The 19,466-nt window shown below is 58.6% G+C and overlaps 8 protein-coding genes across 8 annotated transcripts; 5 read left to right on the forward strand and 3 right to left on the reverse strand.

Moving 5' to 3' along the window:
* Positions 1-54: 54 nt before the first annotated feature.
* Positions 55-1,558, forward strand: C8Q71DRAFT_775501 (uncharacterized protein). Its single transcript, XM_047924609.1, has 4 exons — positions 55-344; positions 400-559; positions 621-1,132; positions 1,188-1,558. The coding sequence occupies exons 1-4, from the start codon at positions 326-328 to the stop codon at positions 1,319-1,321; spliced, it is 825 nt and encodes a 274-aa protein (XP_047775672.1). The 5' UTR covers positions 55-325; the 3' UTR covers positions 1,322-1,558.
* On the reverse strand, positions 1,559-3,314 carry C8Q71DRAFT_775506 (uncharacterized protein). The gene is made up of 2 exons (XM_047924610.1): positions 3,180-3,314; positions 1,559-3,114 (listed from the first exon to the last, which is right to left on the reverse strand). The coding sequence occupies exon 2, from the start codon at positions 3,073-3,075 to the stop codon at positions 1,630-1,632; it is 1,446 nt and encodes a 481-aa protein (XP_047775673.1). The 5' UTR covers positions 3,076-3,114; positions 3,180-3,314; the 3' UTR covers positions 1,559-1,629.
* A 58-nt stretch (positions 3,315-3,372) lies between these two features.
* Positions 3,373-5,190, forward strand: C8Q71DRAFT_775510 (pyridoxal phosphate-dependent transferase). The gene is made up of 6 exons (XM_047924611.1): positions 3,373-3,583; positions 3,639-3,977; positions 4,027-4,041; positions 4,092-4,233; positions 4,281-5,033; positions 5,084-5,190. The coding sequence occupies exons 1-5, from the start codon at positions 3,525-3,527 to the stop codon at positions 4,968-4,970; spliced, it is 1,245 nt and encodes a 414-aa protein (XP_047775674.1). The 5' UTR covers positions 3,373-3,524; the 3' UTR covers positions 4,971-5,033; positions 5,084-5,190.
* On the reverse strand, positions 5,191-7,527 carry C8Q71DRAFT_775512 (lysophospholipase). The gene is made up of 6 exons (XM_047924612.1): positions 6,628-7,527; positions 6,435-6,574; positions 6,233-6,384; positions 5,931-6,182; positions 5,828-5,872; positions 5,191-5,773 (listed from the first exon to the last, which is right to left on the reverse strand). The coding sequence occupies exons 1-6, from the start codon at positions 7,452-7,454 to the stop codon at positions 5,339-5,341; spliced, it is 1,851 nt and encodes a 616-aa protein (XP_047775675.1). The 5' UTR covers positions 7,455-7,527; the 3' UTR covers positions 5,191-5,338.
* Positions 7,528-12,877: 5,350 nt separating this feature from the next.
* On the reverse strand, positions 12,878-14,770 carry C8Q71DRAFT_243760 (uncharacterized protein). Its single transcript, XM_047917252.1, has 2 exons — positions 14,279-14,770; positions 12,878-14,223 (listed from the first exon to the last, which is right to left on the reverse strand). Exons 1-2 carry the CDS (start codon positions 14,576-14,578, stop codon positions 13,084-13,086), a joined length of 1,440 nt encoding a protein of 479 aa, XP_047775676.1. The 5' UTR covers positions 14,579-14,770; the 3' UTR covers positions 12,878-13,083.
* A 706-nt stretch (positions 14,771-15,476) lies between these two features.
* On the forward strand, positions 15,477-16,060 carry C8Q71DRAFT_243995 (uncharacterized protein). Its single transcript, XM_047917255.1, has 2 exons — positions 15,477-15,780; positions 15,835-16,060. Exons 1-2 carry the CDS (start codon positions 15,580-15,582, stop codon positions 15,958-15,960), a joined length of 327 nt encoding a protein of 108 aa, XP_047775677.1. The 5' UTR covers positions 15,477-15,579; the 3' UTR covers positions 15,961-16,060.
* Positions 16,061-16,244: 184 nt separating this feature from the next.
* C8Q71DRAFT_243923 (uncharacterized protein) lies at positions 16,245-17,553 on the forward strand. The gene is made up of 3 exons (XM_047917254.1): positions 16,245-16,624; positions 16,686-17,206; positions 17,265-17,553. The coding sequence occupies exons 1-2, from the start codon at positions 16,455-16,457 to the stop codon at positions 17,185-17,187; spliced, it is 672 nt and encodes a 223-aa protein (XP_047775678.1). The 5' UTR covers positions 16,245-16,454; the 3' UTR covers positions 17,188-17,206; positions 17,265-17,553.
* C8Q71DRAFT_243892 (uncharacterized protein) lies at positions 17,356-17,844 on the forward strand. The gene has a single exon (XM_047917253.1). The coding sequence runs from the start codon at positions 17,461-17,463 to the stop codon at positions 17,740-17,742; it is 282 nt and encodes a 93-aa protein (XP_047775679.1). The 5' UTR covers positions 17,356-17,460; the 3' UTR covers positions 17,743-17,844.
* The last annotated feature ends 1,622 nt before the right edge of the window (positions 17,845-19,466 follow it).

Genomic DNA, 19,466 nt, shown 5'->3' on the forward strand with positions numbered 1-19,466 from the left:
TCCAGTACGTAAATCTGCCGCGAAAGGCAACCGTTGTGGTTATTGTTCTCGTGCGCGCGACAATGCGGCAGTGATGACTCGGGACAATAGCCTCAATTATGAAATGGGGATGCTGCCCATACCTGGCGAACAATATAAGGATGCGTGGGCCTGTTAATATCCTCACCTCTCGGTCACGTCTCTCCTCGTTCTTTCCACGTCTGGTGTCGGGACACCCTCCATTCTTTACTGAGCTTCAGCCCGCAAGCGACTCGGATTCACGTCTCTCTCTTTCATACCTGCTCTCGTTCCTTCCAGTCAGACACATCATATAGACTGCTCCAAGATGCTGCCTCCTCGTGCATGTGAGTCGTGCCACATCAGTGACCTCAAACGGCGACTGACGATTCTTACCACTAGATATCTTCTTCGGCTTGAACGCCGTCCGCGCCCTAAGCATCGTCTCTCTTCTACTTGTCTTCGCAAGCAGCATCTTCGTCATGACCAAAGACGTCCAAGCATTCCACGACTTCCAGGCCCAATCGAACAGCACCAGTTATCAAAACTGCGATTATATCCCGTATGTCTCGCTCGTAGCCTCACCTTAGTCTCGGTACTGACATGCGCCACTCCCGCCACAGGAATAGCGACGTCCCGAACCAACCAGCCGGTATATTCTGGGCGGTCATCAACCGCATCCTCATAATGTTGGAGGTCATCGCCCTCATCCTCTCGGAGGTTGGCTGGCCCTACGCCTTCTTCAACCGCTTCTTCCCAGTCCTCGGCAGCGAGTTCGGGCTCGGGCCCCTAGGCATCTTCGAGGGCCTGATCGGCGCCACCATCCTCTCGCACCACGTTGACGACTTCACGCTTGTCGCAGCGTTCTTCCTCTTCGCCCTCGGCTGCGTCAACATGCTCCTCGGCCTCATCTTCCGCGAACGTGCGAAGGAGCGCCGCTGCATCTTCGCGTGGCGCGAGCGCGCGAAGGACGTCCTCCCTACGAGCAAGCTGCCTGGTCCCCTCCAGGCACCGGCGGAGAAATTCGTCGACGACGTCTTCAACGGGAACTGGAAGGGCGGTGCCACTGAGTTCGGGCGGAAGAAGGCTGGCTTCGGCTTCGGAAGGCAGGGTGAGAAGCAAGCTGGGCTGAAGGGTACGTCTGCTTTGTTCTTCGACGAATCAACATTAGCTGAGAGATTGCTGTGCAGGCTTCCTCATCTCGAAGCCCCTGGAGACGCTTCCTCGTTACGCAGTACCCCCACGACCGGGAACCCCCTCGACCACGAGCTCGCGCTCAGCGACGCCTGAGCCGCGGTTCAAGTCAAGTCCCATTGCCATCTAAACGCGCGCGACGAGCATTAGACGATACTTGACGTCTACAGATACTACTCACCCATCAGGATGATCTACACCATGGACAACACTTTAATCTGTCGTGCCTCTGCGAGGCCTTTGCAACGTATCTCTGTAGCCTTAGTTAGCGGCGCTTGCCTGTACTTGTTGTAACATACCACGGGGTTAATGGTGGATCAGTGTACTTACGCATGGCGCAATGTTAGCTCGCACTTCCCATTGTCCGTGGTGGATATCCGGCCCATGATTGACGAGAACTTGTACAAAGCGATATATGGTATGAATGGGACGGATAAGCTAGTCTGTGTCGGATAGATCCATATCTAATATTTCGCCCTCTTCCAGCTCGTCGTCTGCCCGGGATGATGACGTTCTTGCCGCCTTGGGCAGAGGTAGCAGTGGTGGTGGGCTTGAAGGAGGCAAAGGGGGTGGGCTCAGAGAAGGCGGCGGCGGTGGTAAGCCCAGAGGTAGGAATGACGGTGGTGCGAGGGTCAACTGACGAGTGCCATAGGTTTGTGATACGATCCGGTCCCAGAGTACCTGCCTCTCGGCGTCGAAGGTACTGCTGACGACTCCAGAAGATGCGCCTCGACCGGGTTCGGGAAGACATTGACTGCTGTAGACGAAGAGCCTGGACGAAAGGAAGTAGGTGCCTGGGTAGCTCGCCCACCGTCTTAGCTCTCGATAGCCTACATCCCGATGTGGTTCTGTTTGCAGCTGAGGGCTCGCGTCGGCGTCAGAGGTAGGTATGTTATCGTCTTCGGAAGGGGACGGGACCACATATGCCTTCGAGGGAAGCTGAAGCCGTTCTTCGTCTTCCCCAGCGATCACAAACGACGACGAGTTATCATTCACCCCGTCGTCTTGTTCTCCTTCGTCGGTGATGATCTTCCACACCTGTAGTCTCGGGTCACCTTCGCCCACCCAACCCTTTGGATAGCCCCAGCATGCTATGTTGGGCAACCACTCCACATGCTCTCCAGGATCTCCGTTTCTCAAGCCCAACGCGTCGCGTAGAAGCTCGCCTCTGATCTGACCAGGCTCGAACTCCTCCAGCCATGCGAGCCGCTGTCGTCGCCAGCCTTCAACTTCGTGTATGCGCCTCGAGCTCGCCAGTGACTCATCCTTGTAGAAGTTGAACAACTGGCGAGAGAGGGAGATCAGGGCGTGGTTGCGACGTTCGGAGCAAGAGGACAGCGCGTGGTCGGGCGAACCGCAGTTGAAGCAGCGTCGCACGTTGCTCTCGTCTTGCTCCTGGATGTGTTCCATCCCCAGGGCGCCGGCACCACAGAGGTCATAGAAGTGAAGTTCATAGTACAGGCTGCCATAGCTAGGCTTGATATCGACGACAAACGGGGGTGGGGTACGTGGATTCAGGGCTTCTTCGTGTCCTCCGTCGTCCATGGCTCCCGCTCCCAGGCGTCGAGCGCCTCGTTCACTGTCTGTGCGTCCCAGCGGCCTTTCGCGACTTCCTTGCCCTCGATGTGCAGCGCCGGGATCCAGTAGACATACTTCCGCTTCCACCGCTCCTGTCCCACGTCCTGGATATTGACCGTCTCGAGGTTGAACGGCCGTTGTTGTCTGACTTTGGCAAGCTCTGCTTTGGCCGTCTGTGTGGCCCATGGGGGTAGGTTGTGAGTGAGTGGGGGGTGCGAGGAGGAACGCGTGACGCACGTCGCACAGTGAACAGTGTGGCCCAGAGAAGAGAGTTAGTCTCGCGAGTCTGCCAACGCCGCCTGCCATTCAGCTCGGCACACTGCTGGCGTTGAAGATGAGCAAAGCCTGTAAACAAATGGGGCCCGTCAGGTGAGATCAGCACGGAAGACCGTGCGTCCGTGAGCACTTGCCTGGGGAACCTGACGCTCGCAGACACCTCTTCGCTCTTCCCGTCACAGTCCTCCGCGCAGGAAGGAAATGAACGCTCTGGAGATGGTGGGACACGGAAAAGCAGCTTGTCGTTTGCCGACTCCGAGCGGACTGAGGTACGCCTTGACTCGCTCTGTAGACGCTCGCCGGGCGTATCGCTCACCGCTCTCCAGAACGATGCGGACATTGCGCGCCCTGTCCCTCCTCAGACCTCGACCTCAAGGGCCCCTGTCTTGTCTCGCAGCCTCTACGTGGAGGCAGCTGCATTCAAAGTAACTTGACTCGGATCCTCGCGTGTCGTGCTCAGCTGAGGACAACCAAGAACTATGGCACCCCCGCTCGCCTTCCGTCTGTCTCGTGGAATCGAGGCAACCAGTCAACCTCCGTGAGTGATGAAAGACTTTGCTCTCAAGAGTACATCTGGAGTGAGTAATGCCTAGAATTCCACAGGCCTTTGAATGGGCAGAGGCGTATGTCGCGACGCCCGAACGGCCCTTGCTCAACATGTCCCAGGGCGTACCAGGTATCCCTCCCCCGCAAGAAGTGCTCGATGCATTAGGGGCCGCCTCGTCAGATCCGACGAAATGCGGCTACGTACCCAATGAGGGAGAGCCAGCTCTGCGAAAGGCTTCCGTTGAGGAGATGAAGTACAGATACGGCGAGGACATTGATGTCACTCCGGGCGACATCGCTATCACCGCAGGGTGCAACCTGGCGTTTGTTTCAATAGCTATGACTCTGGCCGATGCGGGAGACGAGATGATTCTGCCGTTACCTTGGTGAGTTGCGACACTTGTCTCGGGCGCCCATAGTCTGACTTTGTTGCAGGTACTTCAATCATGAGTACGAGTCCGTTTCATTTTGGTGTAGATGCGCATCTAACACCTGTTCAGGATGACTTTGACAACTCTCAACATCAAACCGGTACTTCTACCTACACGACCGGAAGATGGTTTCATGCCATCCATTCCAGTTTGTGAGTCGTTGATCACTCCGAAGACCAAGGCGATTGTTCTGGTCACACCAAACAACCCTGTGAGTCCGCCCCTCCGTGTTGGCATTACCGTCTCTAACCCGCCCAGACTGGTTGTGTATACCCTTCATCCCTCATTACAGACTTTGCCAAGCTCGCCCGCAAGCACAACATTGCCCTAGTGATTGACGAGACCTACCGTGACTTCGTCACTACCGGACCTCCCCACGACCTCTTCAAGCCCTTCTCCATCCCCGACTGGGACTGGCGCTCTACGTTCATCCACCTCTATTCCTTCTCCAAGGCATACTGCATCCCAGGCCACCGCCTCGGCCTCCTCTGCGCCTCCCCCGCCCTCATCCCGCACGTCAACGCCGCGCTCGACTCGCTCCAAATCTGCGCGCCCCGGCCCCCGCAAGTCGCGCTCGCCCCGCTGCTCCCCTCGCTCCGCCCCTTCGTCGACGCGACCGCGCGTGCGGTCGAACACCGCCACCAGCTCTTCCGGCAGGTGCTCCCCGCGCACTGGCAGATCGGCAGCCAGGGCGGGTACTACGCGTTCGTGAAGCACCCGTTCAAGGGCGTGCACGCGAACACGGTGTGCAAGCGGCTCGCACAGGAGCTCGGCGTCGTCGTCCTGCCCGCTGGGTTCTTCGGGCCGAACCAGCAGCCCAGATCGGGGGAGGAGCCGGAGAGGTGGATACGCTTCTCGGTCGCGAATGTGGACGACGAGAAGGTGAAGCTTGTGTGCGAGCGGTTGAAAGAGAGCGAAAGCGTCTTTGGATGGGAGGTTGAGGCTTGATTCTGGGTTGATCAACTGTTCGGCTCGGAGGCATGAAGATCTGGGCGATATGTATCCATAGAGGTGCGTGTTGGATCTAGTTATTGGTGCATCAGTGTGCTCATAGATGGCAGTGTTGGATCCTAGAGTTACCGCCGTGATGGCGCAACAGATGTTACACATATTTGGGCTGCCGCGTGTTCGCATGGTATAGAGCGGTTGACAGAATTTCAGCGAGCATTGGTAATGACTGGCAATGTCAGCGACCCTAGAGACAGGTGTGTGCGTTCCATGAGTATAAATATTCAAAGATTAGGGTGTGGGCATGTCCAAAAGTATCCTTGTCCCGTTGAGTCTGTCAAGTAATGTCGAATCGTCGCCGTGCACGCTCAGCTCCAGCAATACCGCTCCAAACAGCTCTGACACGACCCGCTCCTCTCAATACTCTGCCGCTCCCTCGCCCGATCCACAACCGCACAAGCCAAACAACCCGCCCACTCCGGGTCCTTCTCCCACCCACTCTCCGTGTCGCTCGGGATGCCCTGCGTCGCGACGTCGAACGTCTGGCTGAGCATCGCCTCGAGCTCGTCCGCGCTGTACGCGAGCTGTTCGGTCGACGTGTTCGTGTAGGCGGTGGTCTCGCCGAGGGGCGGCCCGCCGTTGCCCAGGTAGACGAGGAGCGGCGCCCCGGATGCGCCGCTGCTGTTGCAACCGAAGAAGGTCGGGCGCGTGGTGAGCCCCTCGGTGAGCCAGGTGCTGTTGTCTGGTGGTACAGGCGGGAAAGAGTACGTCCCGGCGAAGTACGCCATGCGCTCCTGGGTAGCCTAGGTCCCACATGTTAGGTGAGCCTCCAGGAGCTGTTTGCGAGCAGGACGCACTATGATAGAGCTTCCGTCTACCCAGTTGTACTCCGTATCTGATGCCTAACATCCCTGGCGTTAGCAAGCGGTCGGCGGAACTCAGGACGCAACGAGGGCTTACCGCGTCAATAGCGAAGATAACATCGACTTCACGAGCCTTGACGAGCAATGGCTGGAGGGGTACGGTTTCGTCATCTTCTCCGCCATCGACGATCTGCAGGTACGTCTCATTCGTGTCGATAAACGTCTCCGGGTGCAAGCCTTGGAACGGATTCGGTACGATGCCGACGGTGTAGTCGATCAATGTCTGAGGTAGCAGTTCTTCCAAGATCTCGATGAGCTCATATATGGATGAGTTCATCAAAGCTGCAGCCTATGGACTGCGGTAAGCTTCGCTTGAGGTGGCTGTTCGGAGAGACTCACGGAGCTGTTGTACTCGTTGAATAGGCTTGCGGAGAGCGCCTCGACGAAACAAACCTGGTCAAAGTTCGTAACGCAAATGCTTTCATTTGTTGTGCCCATGTTTGCCATGGGGATGAAGGCACCGAGCATTGGATCGTACGAACCAAACTCGTCTGTGAGCCTTCGTGAGCAACACTGTGACTGTGAGTCCCTCCCCACTCACAGACGTTGAACTCATAAATCGGGTTAGTTAGTGGGACGTAAGCATCCTCGAGGTCCGCCTCAGCGGAGAAATTCCCGTGCGGCGACCAGGAATCCGAGACCAATATAGGGAACGGTTGCACGTAAGTTTGGAACGTGTCTCTAGCGTTGTGGTCAGCATCACAGCAGACAAGAACATCATACCGGCAACGCACAGATTTGGCAGCGAGGAGAAAGTGATCCCAGCACCGTGGGTGGCGCTTGTGTCGTAAAAGTTCGCCGCGTCCGTACCATTGGCAAAGTGCCTCGACAGGGCACGAGCCCAAACGTCGCTAATGGTCACCGGAAACCCTTCTGCGTTCTTGTCCCCTACCTCTCCAATGACGTCAAGCACGTAGGCGGCGTTGACAATGGGGTCATTGCTCGGTTCTAGCAGGCTGTACACTGCATTCCATCCACCAAAGCCTGTTGAGTTCGCGGTGGCGGGTCCGAACACAAGATCCGGGATTGTAGGAAAATCCGCTTGGGCGAGCGACGTCACCAGCCAGCTCCCTCCGGATAGTCCGGTGAGGTAGGTCGCCGCTTGCAGGAGACCACCTGTACCAGCTGCGACCGCTGAGACATTACGCCCATCGAGCGCGTTGAGCACGCCGGCACCGAACGTCGCCGCGCGGTACCCGCCCCCACTTGCTGCAATGCCCAACCTAGGATAGGCCGTCCATCCATAGTTTCCGCCGAGAATTTCGGAAACATATGCTGGCAACGAGCTACCACTCGCGCTGCCTTCCACGGAAGAGAGATAAGACTTCCACGCGTCCGGGAGCACTGTATATTGCTTGGCCGAGATGTACTCGCGCTCGCCTTGACTTAGGGTCTGAGACTGAGCTTCGGTGCCTGCCTCGCGAACCAGCGAGAAGCCTGCTGGACACGGGGCCAGTTGGGGAGCATATGCAGCGGCGGCCGCTGCCTGACCGGCCGCGAGGAGCGGGCTGCAGCAGAGTAGCGCGGCGAAGACGTGGACGAGCAAGGCCGGACGCTGCATCAGGCTGGGAGTTGTGAGCCTGGGGTCGATGGGGAGCTGCTCGCTGTGCCGTCATCGCTGTATATGTATGGCGGGCGCCCGAGTACTTATTCAGGGGGGTGGGGTAATTAATAGTGACGGACCACTGACGGACCACCGTGCGAGGTTGTTATCCGCGGCCTGCGCATCCGCTATGAACATATCACGCGGGGCGGATTCGATACCCACGTGTGCCAGTGGCCAATGCGGACACCTTCCTCAGGCACCTCCGCGTCCCTGCCTTGTCATGGAGGTCCAAGCTGATGCATGAGTGGTCCATAATGTGGTGAGTTATGTCAGTACTCGTATCGCCGCTGAGACCAAGGGGATGGTGTACTGGCCGTGCGGGGAACCGGATGTGCGCACGTATCCGAGAAGACAGTCCTTCGATCGATCGACGGGTTGATCCCGCGATCGCGTCAGGTACGAGACGGCCGCAACGCTCACACAGGCTGCTACGATCCCTGACGTATTGTCCAACAACTGATGCCAGTACTTCTGAGCAAAGTCCAAGCACAAAACATGTCCTGCGTATAGGAGTCGCGAACCCAAGGGTAGACGAGAAGAAGATAGTAGCGCACGTGTGCCAGCCTGAGTGTACGGCATCCCACCTGAAGGTGCCAAACAGGGCTCGCTTGCGCTGGCCTACGACCTTTGCCGCCGCGAGAGAGCGGCAACCGGGTTGGGAGAAAGCGCGCACTTCTCAGCGCACGTTCTGCCAGTGCGTCTGCACATCATAGGCGGGGAAGGGCGGCGGAGAGGCCTACGACGTGCATTCAGAACCACAGGCGGAATCGATGGCCTCGTGCGGACAAAAATATCCTGTGATGGAAACCTGTTGGATCGCGGTCATCATTCATTCAACTGGCTGAGAAGTACCTCGTACGTAGCATAGGCTCATGCTATAGCACTGTGAGGTTACACAGGCACCGAACGAGGTCAATTGATGCCTGTTCGAGACTTCATAACTTCAGTCAGTTGAAGTTAGACGCGACACACACAAGTGCGCCATATGACAGAAACAAACGTACACTCACCAGCCTGTGATGCTCGGACAAAGACGGAGTCAGTCGAACAAGCAGATATCGCTACATACATAGTATTGCACGTGCGTAAACAATTGCAACCATGATTTACCTTCAGCCTTCCACCACCTTCCCAGATTCGTCAGATGCTTTTGTGAGCGTAGGTCCAATTCAATAGTAGGATGAACTGATTTTCCCAGCGTCAACGGTCAAACACCAGCCACGCTCAACAGACTGACGGCAAAGACTTACTTACTACGATGTGGAACGGGACAGTGGATCACAATACACGACCAAGGTGAATCACCTCGATATCAGCAGAGCATTGCGCCACACTGAGGATGCAATCGGAGGCCACAAAATATCGCCCTCGCACTGTGAGTCTTCGATCGCATCTGCGGTAGTTGCTCTCGAGGATGTCAAAGGGGGACCAAGCAGCGTATCAACGGTCCAGCAGGTAGAGAACGGGACAAACTATCATATTTGCAGATAACCTGCACACGGACTCATCCGGAAACATGGCGCAAGCGGTGTTCCGACATATGTACTGGCTAGTACGCCGGAGGGGACAAGGGAATGGGGGACGGGAGGGAGAACATACCCATGACCGCATAATATCCGCGGAAGACCAGACGATACGAGGTCGTCTATACGGATGGTAGTGTCGAGTGCAGAACAGATTGGTCGATGCGTGATCTAGCGGCGTGTTGTAAGCTTGACCCGGGTGTAAATGTCGCCTCAATGTCGCAGCCTTGACGAACGCGCCTCGGGTTTCGGGATTTGCATAGTTTAAACCGATCCATTGGCGGACATGCTCAATCATCCGGAGAGCGGCCTATTCTAGACGTCAAAGTTCAGTCTAGGAGCGCATATACGCGGGCATGCACGAGCCAGAGCGTTACGATAGGCTCACCTGAGTGACTTGTACACGAGCGAGTTTTACCCTCAGGCTAATGATTACGACAGTGCCTCCCATGTAATAATGAACAGCTGTGTCGGCTGAAGAGGAGGCTCGAGCCACCGGGAGGCAACCAGCGCCGGCGACAGGAGGAGACGAATTTCAAACCAGTATCGTCCTTGTAAACGAGATTGGCATGCCAGTGATGACCGGCAAGCTGGTTGAACGTTGAAGGATCTAGTCCGCCAAGAAGAGAGTCAGACGGCGGCCGGCGAGGACAACAGTCAACAACAGCTGTGCAGGCAAGCCCGGTCACGGTCGCATCTCACCTCATCGCCACTGATCTCGATGTCGTTGCGTCAGTGCTTGCAGATCTGCCATATGTCATGCAAAACGATCGCGACCTGATCGTGGTTAGCCGAGGCAGACTGGTATGAGATCTGGGCCGGTTATGTAAAAGGAGGTTTAGCGGTGCGGAACCTGTGCGGAACGACGGAGGCCGGGAGGTGATGGAAAGACTTGGAAAGACAGCTGTACGGACTCGGGTCCAGGCAGCGGGAACGATGGCAACTCGAGTCCGCTACAACCACATCCTAGCGAGATTGACCAACAATCCACAGGTCTCAACGTCAACGACGCGATTTGAAGCGTGTACATCAAAGTTGGCTTCCCGCAAGCTGAAGTGTCGGAACATTCCTTACTCACCTGTATGTAGAGCTGGGGCCTTTTCTCATGCGCCGCGGATCGTGTTCAGGCTGTAGCGAGCAATAACCGGGTACAGTGGAGAACATTTGCAGATTGACCACTCACCATATTGAACATCCTTGTGACACAAGCTACCGGGTCTCACGGAATGTACGTCTCTAGCCTGCAGAGGAGGGCCATCGTCGACGGCGGAGCTCGATCCTCGGCCTCCGAGTCAGGCCGTAAGCGGCGACGTTCCATGCAGGCTGCCTAACATCCGGGCCCTTTCCCTGCAGGGACTGGCATGCTGTCACTACCTCCTTCCTCCTGGGCACTAGCCACATGAGGACATCGAGACGTTTTAGGCCGGGTCGTCTAACTTGAAGGACCTTCAAAGCCCCTCGCGGCGGAGGCTCGCGCCCTTCGAGAATCGAATCCCGGGCCCGGCCATAGAATGCCAGTGCGTTCGCGTCAGGTGGCCTAGACCAAGCACGACGGTGTATCTACAGTCCCGACACGCGCATTTCCGATATCCGGATGTGTTCGTTGGTCGACTGCGCAGTCGAATTTGAGTACGAGTACGAGTGAGAATCTGTGATAATTACAGATTTGAATTGGACGAGAGTACTGACTCAGAGTACGTACGTTATTCCTGACATGTGAATTCAATCTGCCCTCGTAAGTCCTCGCTCCGAGCTCGAAATAGCCCGCGACGAATGCGGGACGTCACGGTCGCACGGCCTGTTTCACGACTTCGACGACTGCCAAGTAGGGTCCTCATTTGCAAACCGGCCACCCTGGACGTGGGACTGTGGAGGGGTGGGAGATCAGAGCGATCGTTGTGCGCTCAGAGATGTATGATCTAGGGCTTGTCCATTAGGGCTGATCACTTCGCAGTGATCAACTTGAAGCCGGCGAGTCGCCCAAGTGGTCAGGACCACCTTCTTCCGGTCACCTTTGGGTCAGCTCAAGTTCTTTCTTCTGAGACGCAGAGCAATCTCCAGGAACGACTGATCACCATTGCTACCGGTCAGTAAGAGAAATAGATCTGTCATGTCCTGCCAATGTCCGGGCTGTCAGTCCATTTGCATGATGACCGGGAATCCGAAGGTGCTGGCACCTTCCTAGTGCATAGTTCCGCCCGGACGCCCGGTTGTCCTTCGAACTGTGTATGGCCATACAGTGGTACGTCAGAGCGCACGCCCCGCATATAGCCTTTCCGTGAGCCAACACGCGTCCGCTCGGTCAGCAGATGCAAATTGAGCGTACCAAATTATTCTTGATTGTGGTCAGCTCCCCGGGTAGCGTCAACCGGCACGACACGATTCAGAGACCCGGATGCTTGCCTCATGCATTGAGCTTCGTGCATGCACGCGAGCTGACGCTCATAGTAAGTATACGTACGCGTAGCACATGCAGCGTCCACCGTCCACCAGACCACTGAAGTCCCAGGAACGCTGCCGAAGGCATGCGTTCTCCAGGGTCCTCGTCGCTCGGTCCCGCATCCTCTCACGTCGCCAGACGACGCCTCAGAACTGCTTCAGATCAGCCCTAAATCGCGCAGAGGCATCTTGTCCTGATCTTGTCCGGATCCCAGATTCTAGCCAAGGTCGATCGCACGATTGCCCCCGCGCGCGGGCTGCGCGAACGCGGCACATCGACGGCTGGCGGCTGGGGGACATAAGTAAGTAAACACGGGGCTGCAGTCGCCCGGCCTGGCCGAGGATCTTCTGATCTTCGCGATGTTCGCTGCGCTGGATGCGCTCGCCTCTCCCTCCCGAAGCGCGTCCGATAAGGCGTGGGCGCGCCCGGCCAGCGGGCCACACACATAGCTCATCTCTGATGCGCGCACACCCAATCTCCGGGCGGCCAGCGAACCCTCGAGCCGCTCCCAGAAGCCCCCCGGTGCCTGTGCTATAAAGCTTAGAGGGAACTTTGCGCGGGGGCTGGTGACGCACCCGTAGCCTGATCGGGGCCGGCTGGGCACACGGCCGGGCTGTAGCGCAGACGGCAGGATGGCGCGATATCCTCTGCACGCGCCGCGAGGCAGCTCGTTCAGAAACAGAAGAGCAGACCCAGGGGAAGCGCGATAACAATTCGGTGTCTTGGTGGGGCGTCGACATTGGGTGCTGGCGCCGCGGCGCCATCCTCGAGGACCCAAGACAAGTCCTGCCCGGATAATCGATGCGCAGTGGACGCGAGCATCCGCGTACTGTCACAACAATTGTCGGGCGACTAATAAGGCAACGGCGGTGTGATTACAGGGCGGGGTACGCCTCAGGCCCCGATCGCGCCCTCGTAGCGAGGGCGACGGCAGTGTTACAGCTTTAGCGCGCGCCGCGGACCACTAGCAGAAAATCTGCCTCTGATGCGACATGCCGGCCGCGCACTTTACGCGGGCGGAGTTTGCTCTCTCGTCGTCACCTTGTCGGTCAAACTCGTTCGATCGACAGCAGTGACCACAGCAATTAGTACAGATTACATGGCACAGCGCAGACAGGGGAGACGATTGGGTGAACGAGCGACTTGCAGCGACCGGCGCACACAAAGCACATGCGTACGCGGTTCACTAGCTAATATAACGAGTGGCTAGGGCAGTACACGACCGGGACGCACACAGAACGACTGGAGGGGCCGGCAGTCAGAGTGGTAGTGAGTGGTAGTACAGCGGAGGTATCATGATACGACGCAACAAGCAAGAAACGACAACAGAACCAGACCGAGGGGAGGGTGTAAACTAGGCTTGCGCGAGCGCAGGGCAAGGGCACCAGGCAGTGATACAACGAACGTACACAAAGAACGGCGCACACAGCGACGGTAGACGAGAAATAGATAGGCAGGGCCTGCCAGGGGGAACAGGTGGCGAGGCCGATTAGGAGTGCGTAGAGAGCTGCCAATTAAAATCGTACACGGCAGTCGGGAAGGAAAGGGGGCGCCGTCGACAGAACGCGCTTACTTGTCCAGCGCGCCCGTCGAGAGGAGGGGGAACGACCGCGGGGTGCGCTCAGAGCATCATGGACGCGTATCCGTGGCCGTTCCCGCCGCCGCCAACGCTGATCGGCGCACTTTTCATCATGCCGGGGCCCATGCCCATACCGTTCATGCCTATGCCCATGCCTTCGCCGCCGAAGGGTGCGCCGTTCCCGCTGCCCATCCGCCGCGGCACCTCGTACCCACCGCTCGAGCCCGGCGAGGCGTACCCGCTCCCGTTGCTGCCCATGCTGCCGCTGCGCTCGCGGCGCGCCGGTGCGGACCCGACGCTCGACGAGTCGTCCCCGTCAGGGCTTCCGTACGCGTGACCCATGCCGCGCTGCTGCTGCTGTTGCTGCTGCTGCATCATCGCCTGCTGCCGCTGCATGTTCATGAAGTATGCGCGCTGCTGCTGGCCTTGCGCGGTCGACGGCGGCGTGAACTGCTGCTGGCCGGGGCCCGGGTTGGCGATCCCGTTGTACATCGAGCCGTGCCAAGAGACCTTGTCCTCATTCATGCCGGGGAAGAACTGCCCGTTGAACTGGTTGCCGCCCATGCCGTGGTGGGATTCGTACATGGACACCATGGCAGGATTCTCGAACGACACAGAAGAGGGGCTCTGGACGATCATGGGCGTGCCGCTGTTGTGTCCGCCGTGGCGGGTCATCAACGGCGGGAGGTGCATGCCGTTGTTGGGAACGCCGTGGGCGAAGGGGTCGTTCTTGAGGAGAGCAGAGGCGGCCGCGTGCGCTATCGGGGCGCGCATCTCGTCCATGGGTGCGTCTTCGCCGGGACCGAGGTTCACATGGTTACCGACGACGCCGCCGTTTTGAGCGCCTACGAAATCATCATCGCCGTAGTCGTCACCAGCGTAATCAGCGCCATCCTCTTCCTCGATGGGGCCGGCGCTGAGGATCTCGACTTCGCCGCTCAGTACCATCTGGAAGGCCTCGCCGCGGACGGGCTCTTCAACACGGGGGAGACCGGAGCGATCGCGCCACTCGTTCAGCTCGCGGCGGAGCGCATCGGCCTCGAGCTTGATGAGGCGGAGCTCGCGAGCAGCGATAAGGCGGTGGCGACGGGACGCGTGGACGTGGGCGATCGACGAGTTCACGATCGAGGACTTGGAGGGGCGGCGGATTTGAGAGAGGTTGGGCAGTAGCGCCGCGAGATCCTACGATGCCTAGTGTTCAGAGATCACCGGGATCACAAAGGTGAAAATCACATACGAGGAAACGACTATTCAGAGTCTCTCGGCGCGCCCTCTCCACGGCGTTGTGGGTAGCCCTACGTTCGGCCGTGTTGGCCCGGCGGCTGGGCTTGCGCTTGTTAGCGTTGGTTGCAGCGCTGTTGGCGGAGCCATTAGTGGTGGCGGGAGCAGCCGCAGGGGCCGCAGCATCCGCAGGGGGAAGAGCGAGCGTGGGGGGGTTGGAAGGAGAGGAAGGGGTCTGAGGCCCGTTGGTGCCGTCAGTAGAGGCAGGGGAACCGGTAGCAGCGGGGGAAGCGGGGATGGTGATCGGGAGAGCCATCGGGTATGTGAGTTGCGTGAGTGGGGTTACAGAGTATGCGGCAGGATATCTGGGCCGTGCGGGCGAGATATGCTGCAGGTCTAAGCAGGGGTTGTTGTCGACGGGGGCACCGATACACAAGAGCCAAGAGGAGGACGGTAGAAGGACGTTGCTTTTGCGGGGTCGTGAGGAGGTGGAGGATTATGAGCAGGCCGGGTACGCGAGTGAACTCAGCGGGATCCGGGGGCTGCGGGAGGGCTGTCGATGGGTTTCTGGGAGCAGGTGCTTGATACCGGTCGCGAGGGGAGTCGGCGGACGGTGCTGCTTGTGAGGCGTCTGGTGCTTGCTGGGGGGTAGGCGGGGAGGGAGAGGCCGGCAAGGGTCGCGAGATCTGCACGAAAACGGGTCAGTGGCGAGCAGGACGGACAGAACGGCGAGTACGCACTCCAGGCGGGGTCCTTGTGACGGCAGGGCTAGGCGGGAGGAAGAGAGCACGGGGGATCAGACGGACGACGGCCTCAGGCAGAAACCATGTAGACGGGGATGGGAGCACGCCCAAGCCCGTCCGCCGGCACATATATCTGTGCTCGGCATCCCCCGGCCACAGGCTTGCCTTTTCGGGCCCATCATTCCCGCTGCTTCTATCTCCTCCCCCGGTCGATGCCTCTTCCAGCGCAGGCTGCCAGACGCCCCGCCTCCGATATCCTGGCCAGAATCCCCGTCCCCCGTCCGTCGCCCGCCGTGTAGCCTCTCCGCCGCCCATTCCCCCTCCATCCCCCGCTCCCACCGCCGATCCTGCGATCCCCGCTCTGCCATCGCGACGCAACTACGCTGCAAGTCTCGACGTACTCTATCACTCCTTCCTGATGCCTGTCGCCACACCAAGGCTTGAGGCGAGAGCTCGCCTCAAGGCAATCAACCTCGCTCCGCTACGTCCGGGGTAAACGCTTATCGTCCTTTTGGCATCATTGCCTACATTCGACCCATCAACCCGCCGTCCCTCGTTCGAGCCGCCACGTACGATGCCCTTGTTTCGCCGACGTCTGCTACGTTCTCCTGCCATTCACATATTGATGTCATCAGCGGCAACTGACAGGCAGGCCGAATATCTCTTCGGTCGAGGTATGCCTACTTTGGACGTGTCTCTTCTGCGCACTCTTGCGTTCGATTACCCAATCCGAGTGCAACAGGCAATAACACCCTCATACATGTCGTGTTGTCTTGTTCGCACCTACTCCTGCTGCCTCGTTGTCGGCCTGCTCACTTTGAGACTTCAGCGAGACTATGTCACTACACCGACCTCACAGAATCACGGCAACACTCGTACCTCGTACTTTCGAGCTCTGGTCTTAGGCCCCGCCGGCTGTCTCCCGATCACTCCTGGTGATGGGTACTCACCGTAGATCTCAGGCAGATCCTCCACGAGAAGAGCTGGCGTCTCGATTATCGACAAACCTTGCTCGCGTACTCGTCGCAAGTACTCTGCCACCCTTAACCAGCTAGCCACCCCCTGACCACTGCTGATCTTCGCGGCCCTCAAATTTGTACAGGCCACCAAAATCAGCGTACTCAGAGCGCCCTCCCGCCTTCTCGCCCACACCGAATGACTTCGGACGTTGCTAACCACCCGCATACAACGACCGCCTCCCCTAGCTGTGCCCGAAGCGCGTCTGGCCACCACCTCGCCTTCGTTGCGCAATCCCCCTAGCTCTCGCGCTCCCTCATCTGACCCGCAATCAAACATCAGCTTCGCACTGCCTCATGTTACCGAGTCCCGACCGCCGTGCCCATGCCCAAGCGAGCTCCCGCGCAACTCATCGGTCCGACGCGGTGCGGCGGCTCTGAGCGAGTTCGACATCGGACATCCTGACGCGCCTCCCTGGTCCGCAATTATCTGATGCGCGCGCGGTACTTCTCGGTCAGCGGCCGCCCCCTTCAGTCGCTGAGCGCCCCAGCGCCCCCGTGCGCGAGCATGCAGCGGTCAACTGATCGCTGCCCTGATCCACTCGTCACCCTCGTCTGTGTATTGACTTTCGCGGAGTATTCGCTTGGTTTGGCTCGCTTCTGGTGCGCAGATCTAGTGCCTGGTGAACGATCGACGAACCCACAGCAACCTGCAATATCCAAGTTTTGATCGCCTTACCGTCGCCTTACGACGACGATGCGCGTCGCGCCGTCCCCGGGCCCCGACGTGCCTCGAGGTCGAGCTCAAACAAGCCCAATATGGGCCCAATATTGGCCCGAAGCGTTCTGTGGTCTCCATGGCATCGCACGACGCCCACAAGCGCCCCCGCTGCGCGCATTCAACTAGCATGTTTCCCTTTTCAGCACCAACACCCGCATCGCCGTCCGTTTCTTCCGCAAATGGTCACAACCAAGCCTCCCGCCTGGCGGCTGTCGATGTGGGCTGCCCGGCTGGCGCCGCTGATCAGTGTCACGACCCCAGAGGACATCATGGGGCCAACTCGTCTCGGCAAGCGTTCTATACTCTGGGGGACTCACTTAGACAGGGGCTACGTCTACGTCCAGGAAGCCCTCATTTGCCTCGTATAGCGGCGTTTCTGCCGGAGTTTTCTGCACAGCCGGCTGGTACGATGCGTGGAGGAGGAAGACCGCTCAATGGTGCATAGCTGTACTGGCGCCCCGCAAGTGATCTGCTGTTCGCTTCCGTTGTATACGTAGCTGACCCATCCCCGTCAATGCGAAGGTTCACTCTTGACAGGACTCTACTCTCATGAACGTTAGAGCCACCTCTGGATCACTAGCCATGTTCGCTTCGTATGGCGACTTCAAGGCCACCGACTATGGTCGCATGATGCGCTCAGACGACACCTGTTGACATTGGCCGTTGATTCGAAGGACTGTTAGTTCGACATAGCTGATGTGTCCTGTGCGTTGTATGAATGGCCTCGCTTGTGTTCTGCGGCTTGTCCCCGTGCGTAGAGGCCACTGTGCAGACCGCGCAGGTGAACAACGCTCATGATCAATACGACACCGCGGGCGTCATCCCAATCAGTCGACGGCTCATCGTGGAGCAGCTCTACCCCGTTCCAACCCCGTTCTGTCACTTTTCCCTGCGCTGCTGCGCGCTGAGAGAAGATTTCAGCGTACCCAGTCTCGACCTCCATCGAACTTGGCTACTTACTTGCTCCGTGCATTTGCACCGACCCGTCCGCCTTGTTTAGTTAGCAGGCTCCCCGACAGCCCCCGAGTCTTCTTTGTACCGCCCCTGGCTACGCCGCTCTTCCTCTGCATCGTGTTTTCTCCACCTTCATTATATGAAGTGGATTCCGACGCCTGTCGATGCTGTTCCGGATCCCCGGTGGAATGCATGCATATGCCTTTGAGGCCTGTGATTCTCGCCACCCGCGACGCGTCGCGCGACGCTCTCAGCACGTGCCTCCCCATATACCGCGTCGCATTCGTGGCGCTGGTACGCTGTGGCTGTCCGTCCGGAGCATCCAGGACGTGAAATCTTCAGACTTCAGACGACGCTCGGAAGGTCCGTGCACAGCTAGGGTCTCGCCAGGGCCCCGTTCCTCACCGATGTGGCCATCCTTGTACTCCCGTGCAAATTTTCGAGTGCGTGGCTGACCGCGACGCTCTGGTCGCGATCGAAGCCTAACGCTGCTCAGCGCTGCTCGAAGTACGTGTCGTGTCGCGGCCGAAGTCGGTGGCCGATGGAAGGTGAGTAAGTAATACCTACGGTAACGAAGTGGTGTTTGCGGCCGCAGCTGCCGCTGCCACTGGCAGCAGGTCTTCTTCCCATCTGCCAGAGGAGATTACAGGTCGCACAGCAAGCCCACTGCGGGGTGAGCCTCTCACACGGCTAGAAAGGGACTCGGAGGTGGCCGTCGGCTAGCTCTGCAATTGTATCCCGGTTCCCTGCGGACGAGCATGTCCTGCTTGGACGCGTACGTCACGCTAAGGAGGCACGGGTCTTGTGGACGTGAGTCGAACAACTTCGTTTCGTCGCAAGCGCTTGATTGATCTGCTTCATTGTCAGAGGTCGCCTCCTTTACACTCGCTTGTGGCCTTCGCATCCCGGCGCGCGGGAGAGCCTAGGTGGTTTGTTCTGACGTGCAGCTGACGTGCGGCGGCGTCGCAGGCTGAGGAAAGACTTAAACCGATCGCACAGATCAGATCTCCTTGTTATACCGTGCCAGACCATTCACCTCACTCGGTGAGCACTTCTGCTGCTGTTAGAGTCTTGTCTTGCCGTGATACAACCACCCAGACATTCAGCTAAACGTCTCGTCGTGCACGGACTCGCGACTCGGCCTACACAGCGTACACTAGCCTCGCTCGGGTGCGCGACCGGGGATGGAGGGTTATGCCAAAAACGTACCCGTGGCGCTGTCATCGTTGACCCGGCATCACACAAGAACCTTGGCCTCAGATCTGGTCGTGCCAATGCTCTCATCGTAGCGACAACTTCCTGCCACTTCCCTCGGTGCCCCTTTTGGATCCACCGAAAAACCGAAAAGTTCGGTGGCCCTCCGCAGTGGACCGTGGCCCGCCGGCCAGTACTTGTCCATGAAATGGGCGTCTTCAGGGCGTCTCGTATGCTGTCCGCCCGGGGCTTTCGCGGTATGGAACTCTAGCCAATCATCGTGTTCCCTCTCGTTCCCGATCATCACCTCCGATCACCTCCGTTCTTCCTAGCGCCTCGGAGCAGTGGCGGAAGGAACATCGCAGGCGTCTCGTACATCGGCAAGCGCATACGTACGTCGTACGGTGCAAGGCACGCGGTGCACACGCTATCCCGGGGCGGATGGATGTAAGGTGTGTCAGCTCTCGCTGGGAGGTGGCATATCGTGTGTTTATGTCCGGGCCACCGAAGTTCTGATCAGGCTCGGGCTGATGATCGTCGCGCGTATTGTCAGGCCGCACGGACCAGCGTCGCTGA

This window comes from Rhodofomes roseus (genome assembly GCF_022264815.1).
Source record: "Rhodofomes roseus strain CIRM-BRFM 1785 chromosome Unknown C8Q71scaffold_20, whole genome shotgun sequence".
Lineage (NCBI taxonomy): Eukaryota > Fungi > Basidiomycota > Agaricomycetes > Polyporales > Fomitopsidaceae > Rhodofomes > Rhodofomes roseus.

Bases quoted from the DNA above. Each gene is read 5' to 3' on its own strand.
- C8Q71DRAFT_775501 (XM_047924609.1), top strand. The intron at 560-620 runs GTATGTCTCGCT...CTCCCGCCACAG, and splicing joins CAAAACTGCGATTATATCCC to GAATAGCGACGTCCCGAACC. The intron at 1,133-1,187 runs GTACGTCTGCTT...ATTGCTGTGCAG, and splicing joins GAAGCAAGCTGGGCTGAAGG to GCTTCCTCATCTCGAAGCCC.
- C8Q71DRAFT_775506 (XM_047924610.1), bottom strand. From the start codon at position 3,075: ATGGCAGGCGGCGTTGGCAGACTCGCGAGACTAACTCTCTTCTCTGGG.
- C8Q71DRAFT_775510 (XM_047924611.1), top strand. From the start codon at position 3,525: ATGGCACCCCCGCTCGCCTTCCGTCTGTCTCGTGGAATCGAGGCAACC. The intron at 3,584-3,638 runs GTGAGTGATGAA...AGTAATGCCTAG, and splicing joins GAGGCAACCAGTCAACCTCC to AATTCCACAGGCCTTTGAAT. The intron at 4,234-4,280 runs GTGAGTCCGCCC...TAACCCGCCCAG, and splicing joins TGGTCACACCAAACAACCCT to ACTGGTTGTGTATACCCTTC.
- C8Q71DRAFT_775512 (XM_047924612.1), bottom strand. From the start codon at position 7,454: ATGCAGCGTCCGGCCTTGCTCGTCCACGTCTTCGCCGCGCTACTCTGC. The intron at 5,873-5,930 runs GTAAGCCCTCGT...CAGGGATGTTAG, and splicing joins TTATCTTCGCTATTGACGCG to GCATCAGATACGGAGTACAA. The intron at 5,774-5,827 runs GTGCGTCCTGCT...TGTGGGACCTAG, and splicing joins TAGACGGAAGCTCTATCATA to GCTACCCAGGAGCGCATGGC.
- C8Q71DRAFT_243760 (XM_047917252.1), bottom strand. From the start codon at position 14,578: ATGGCTCTCCCGATCACCATCCCCGCTTCCCCCGCTGCTACCGGTTCC. The intron at 14,224-14,278 runs GTATGTGATTTT...TAGGCATCGTAG, and splicing joins CTCTGAATAGTCGTTTCCTC to GATCTCGCGGCGCTACTGCC.
- C8Q71DRAFT_243995 (XM_047917255.1), top strand. From the start codon at position 15,580: ATGCCCTTGTTTCGCCGACGTCTGCTACGTTCTCCTGCCATTCACATA. The intron at 15,781-15,834 runs GTTCGCACCTAC...TTGAGACTTCAG, and splicing joins CATACATGTCGTGTTGTCTT to CGAGACTATGTCACTACACC.
- C8Q71DRAFT_243923 (XM_047917254.1), top strand. From the start codon at position 16,455: ATGCGCGCGCGGTACTTCTCGGTCAGCGGCCGCCCCCTTCAGTCGCTG. The intron at 16,625-16,685 runs GTGCGCAGATCT...GCAATATCCAAG, and splicing joins CTTGGTTTGGCTCGCTTCTG to TTTTGATCGCCTTACCGTCG.
- C8Q71DRAFT_243892 (XM_047917253.1), top strand. From the start codon at position 17,461: ATGGCCTCGCTTGTGTTCTGCGGCTTGTCCCCGTGCGTAGAGGCCACT.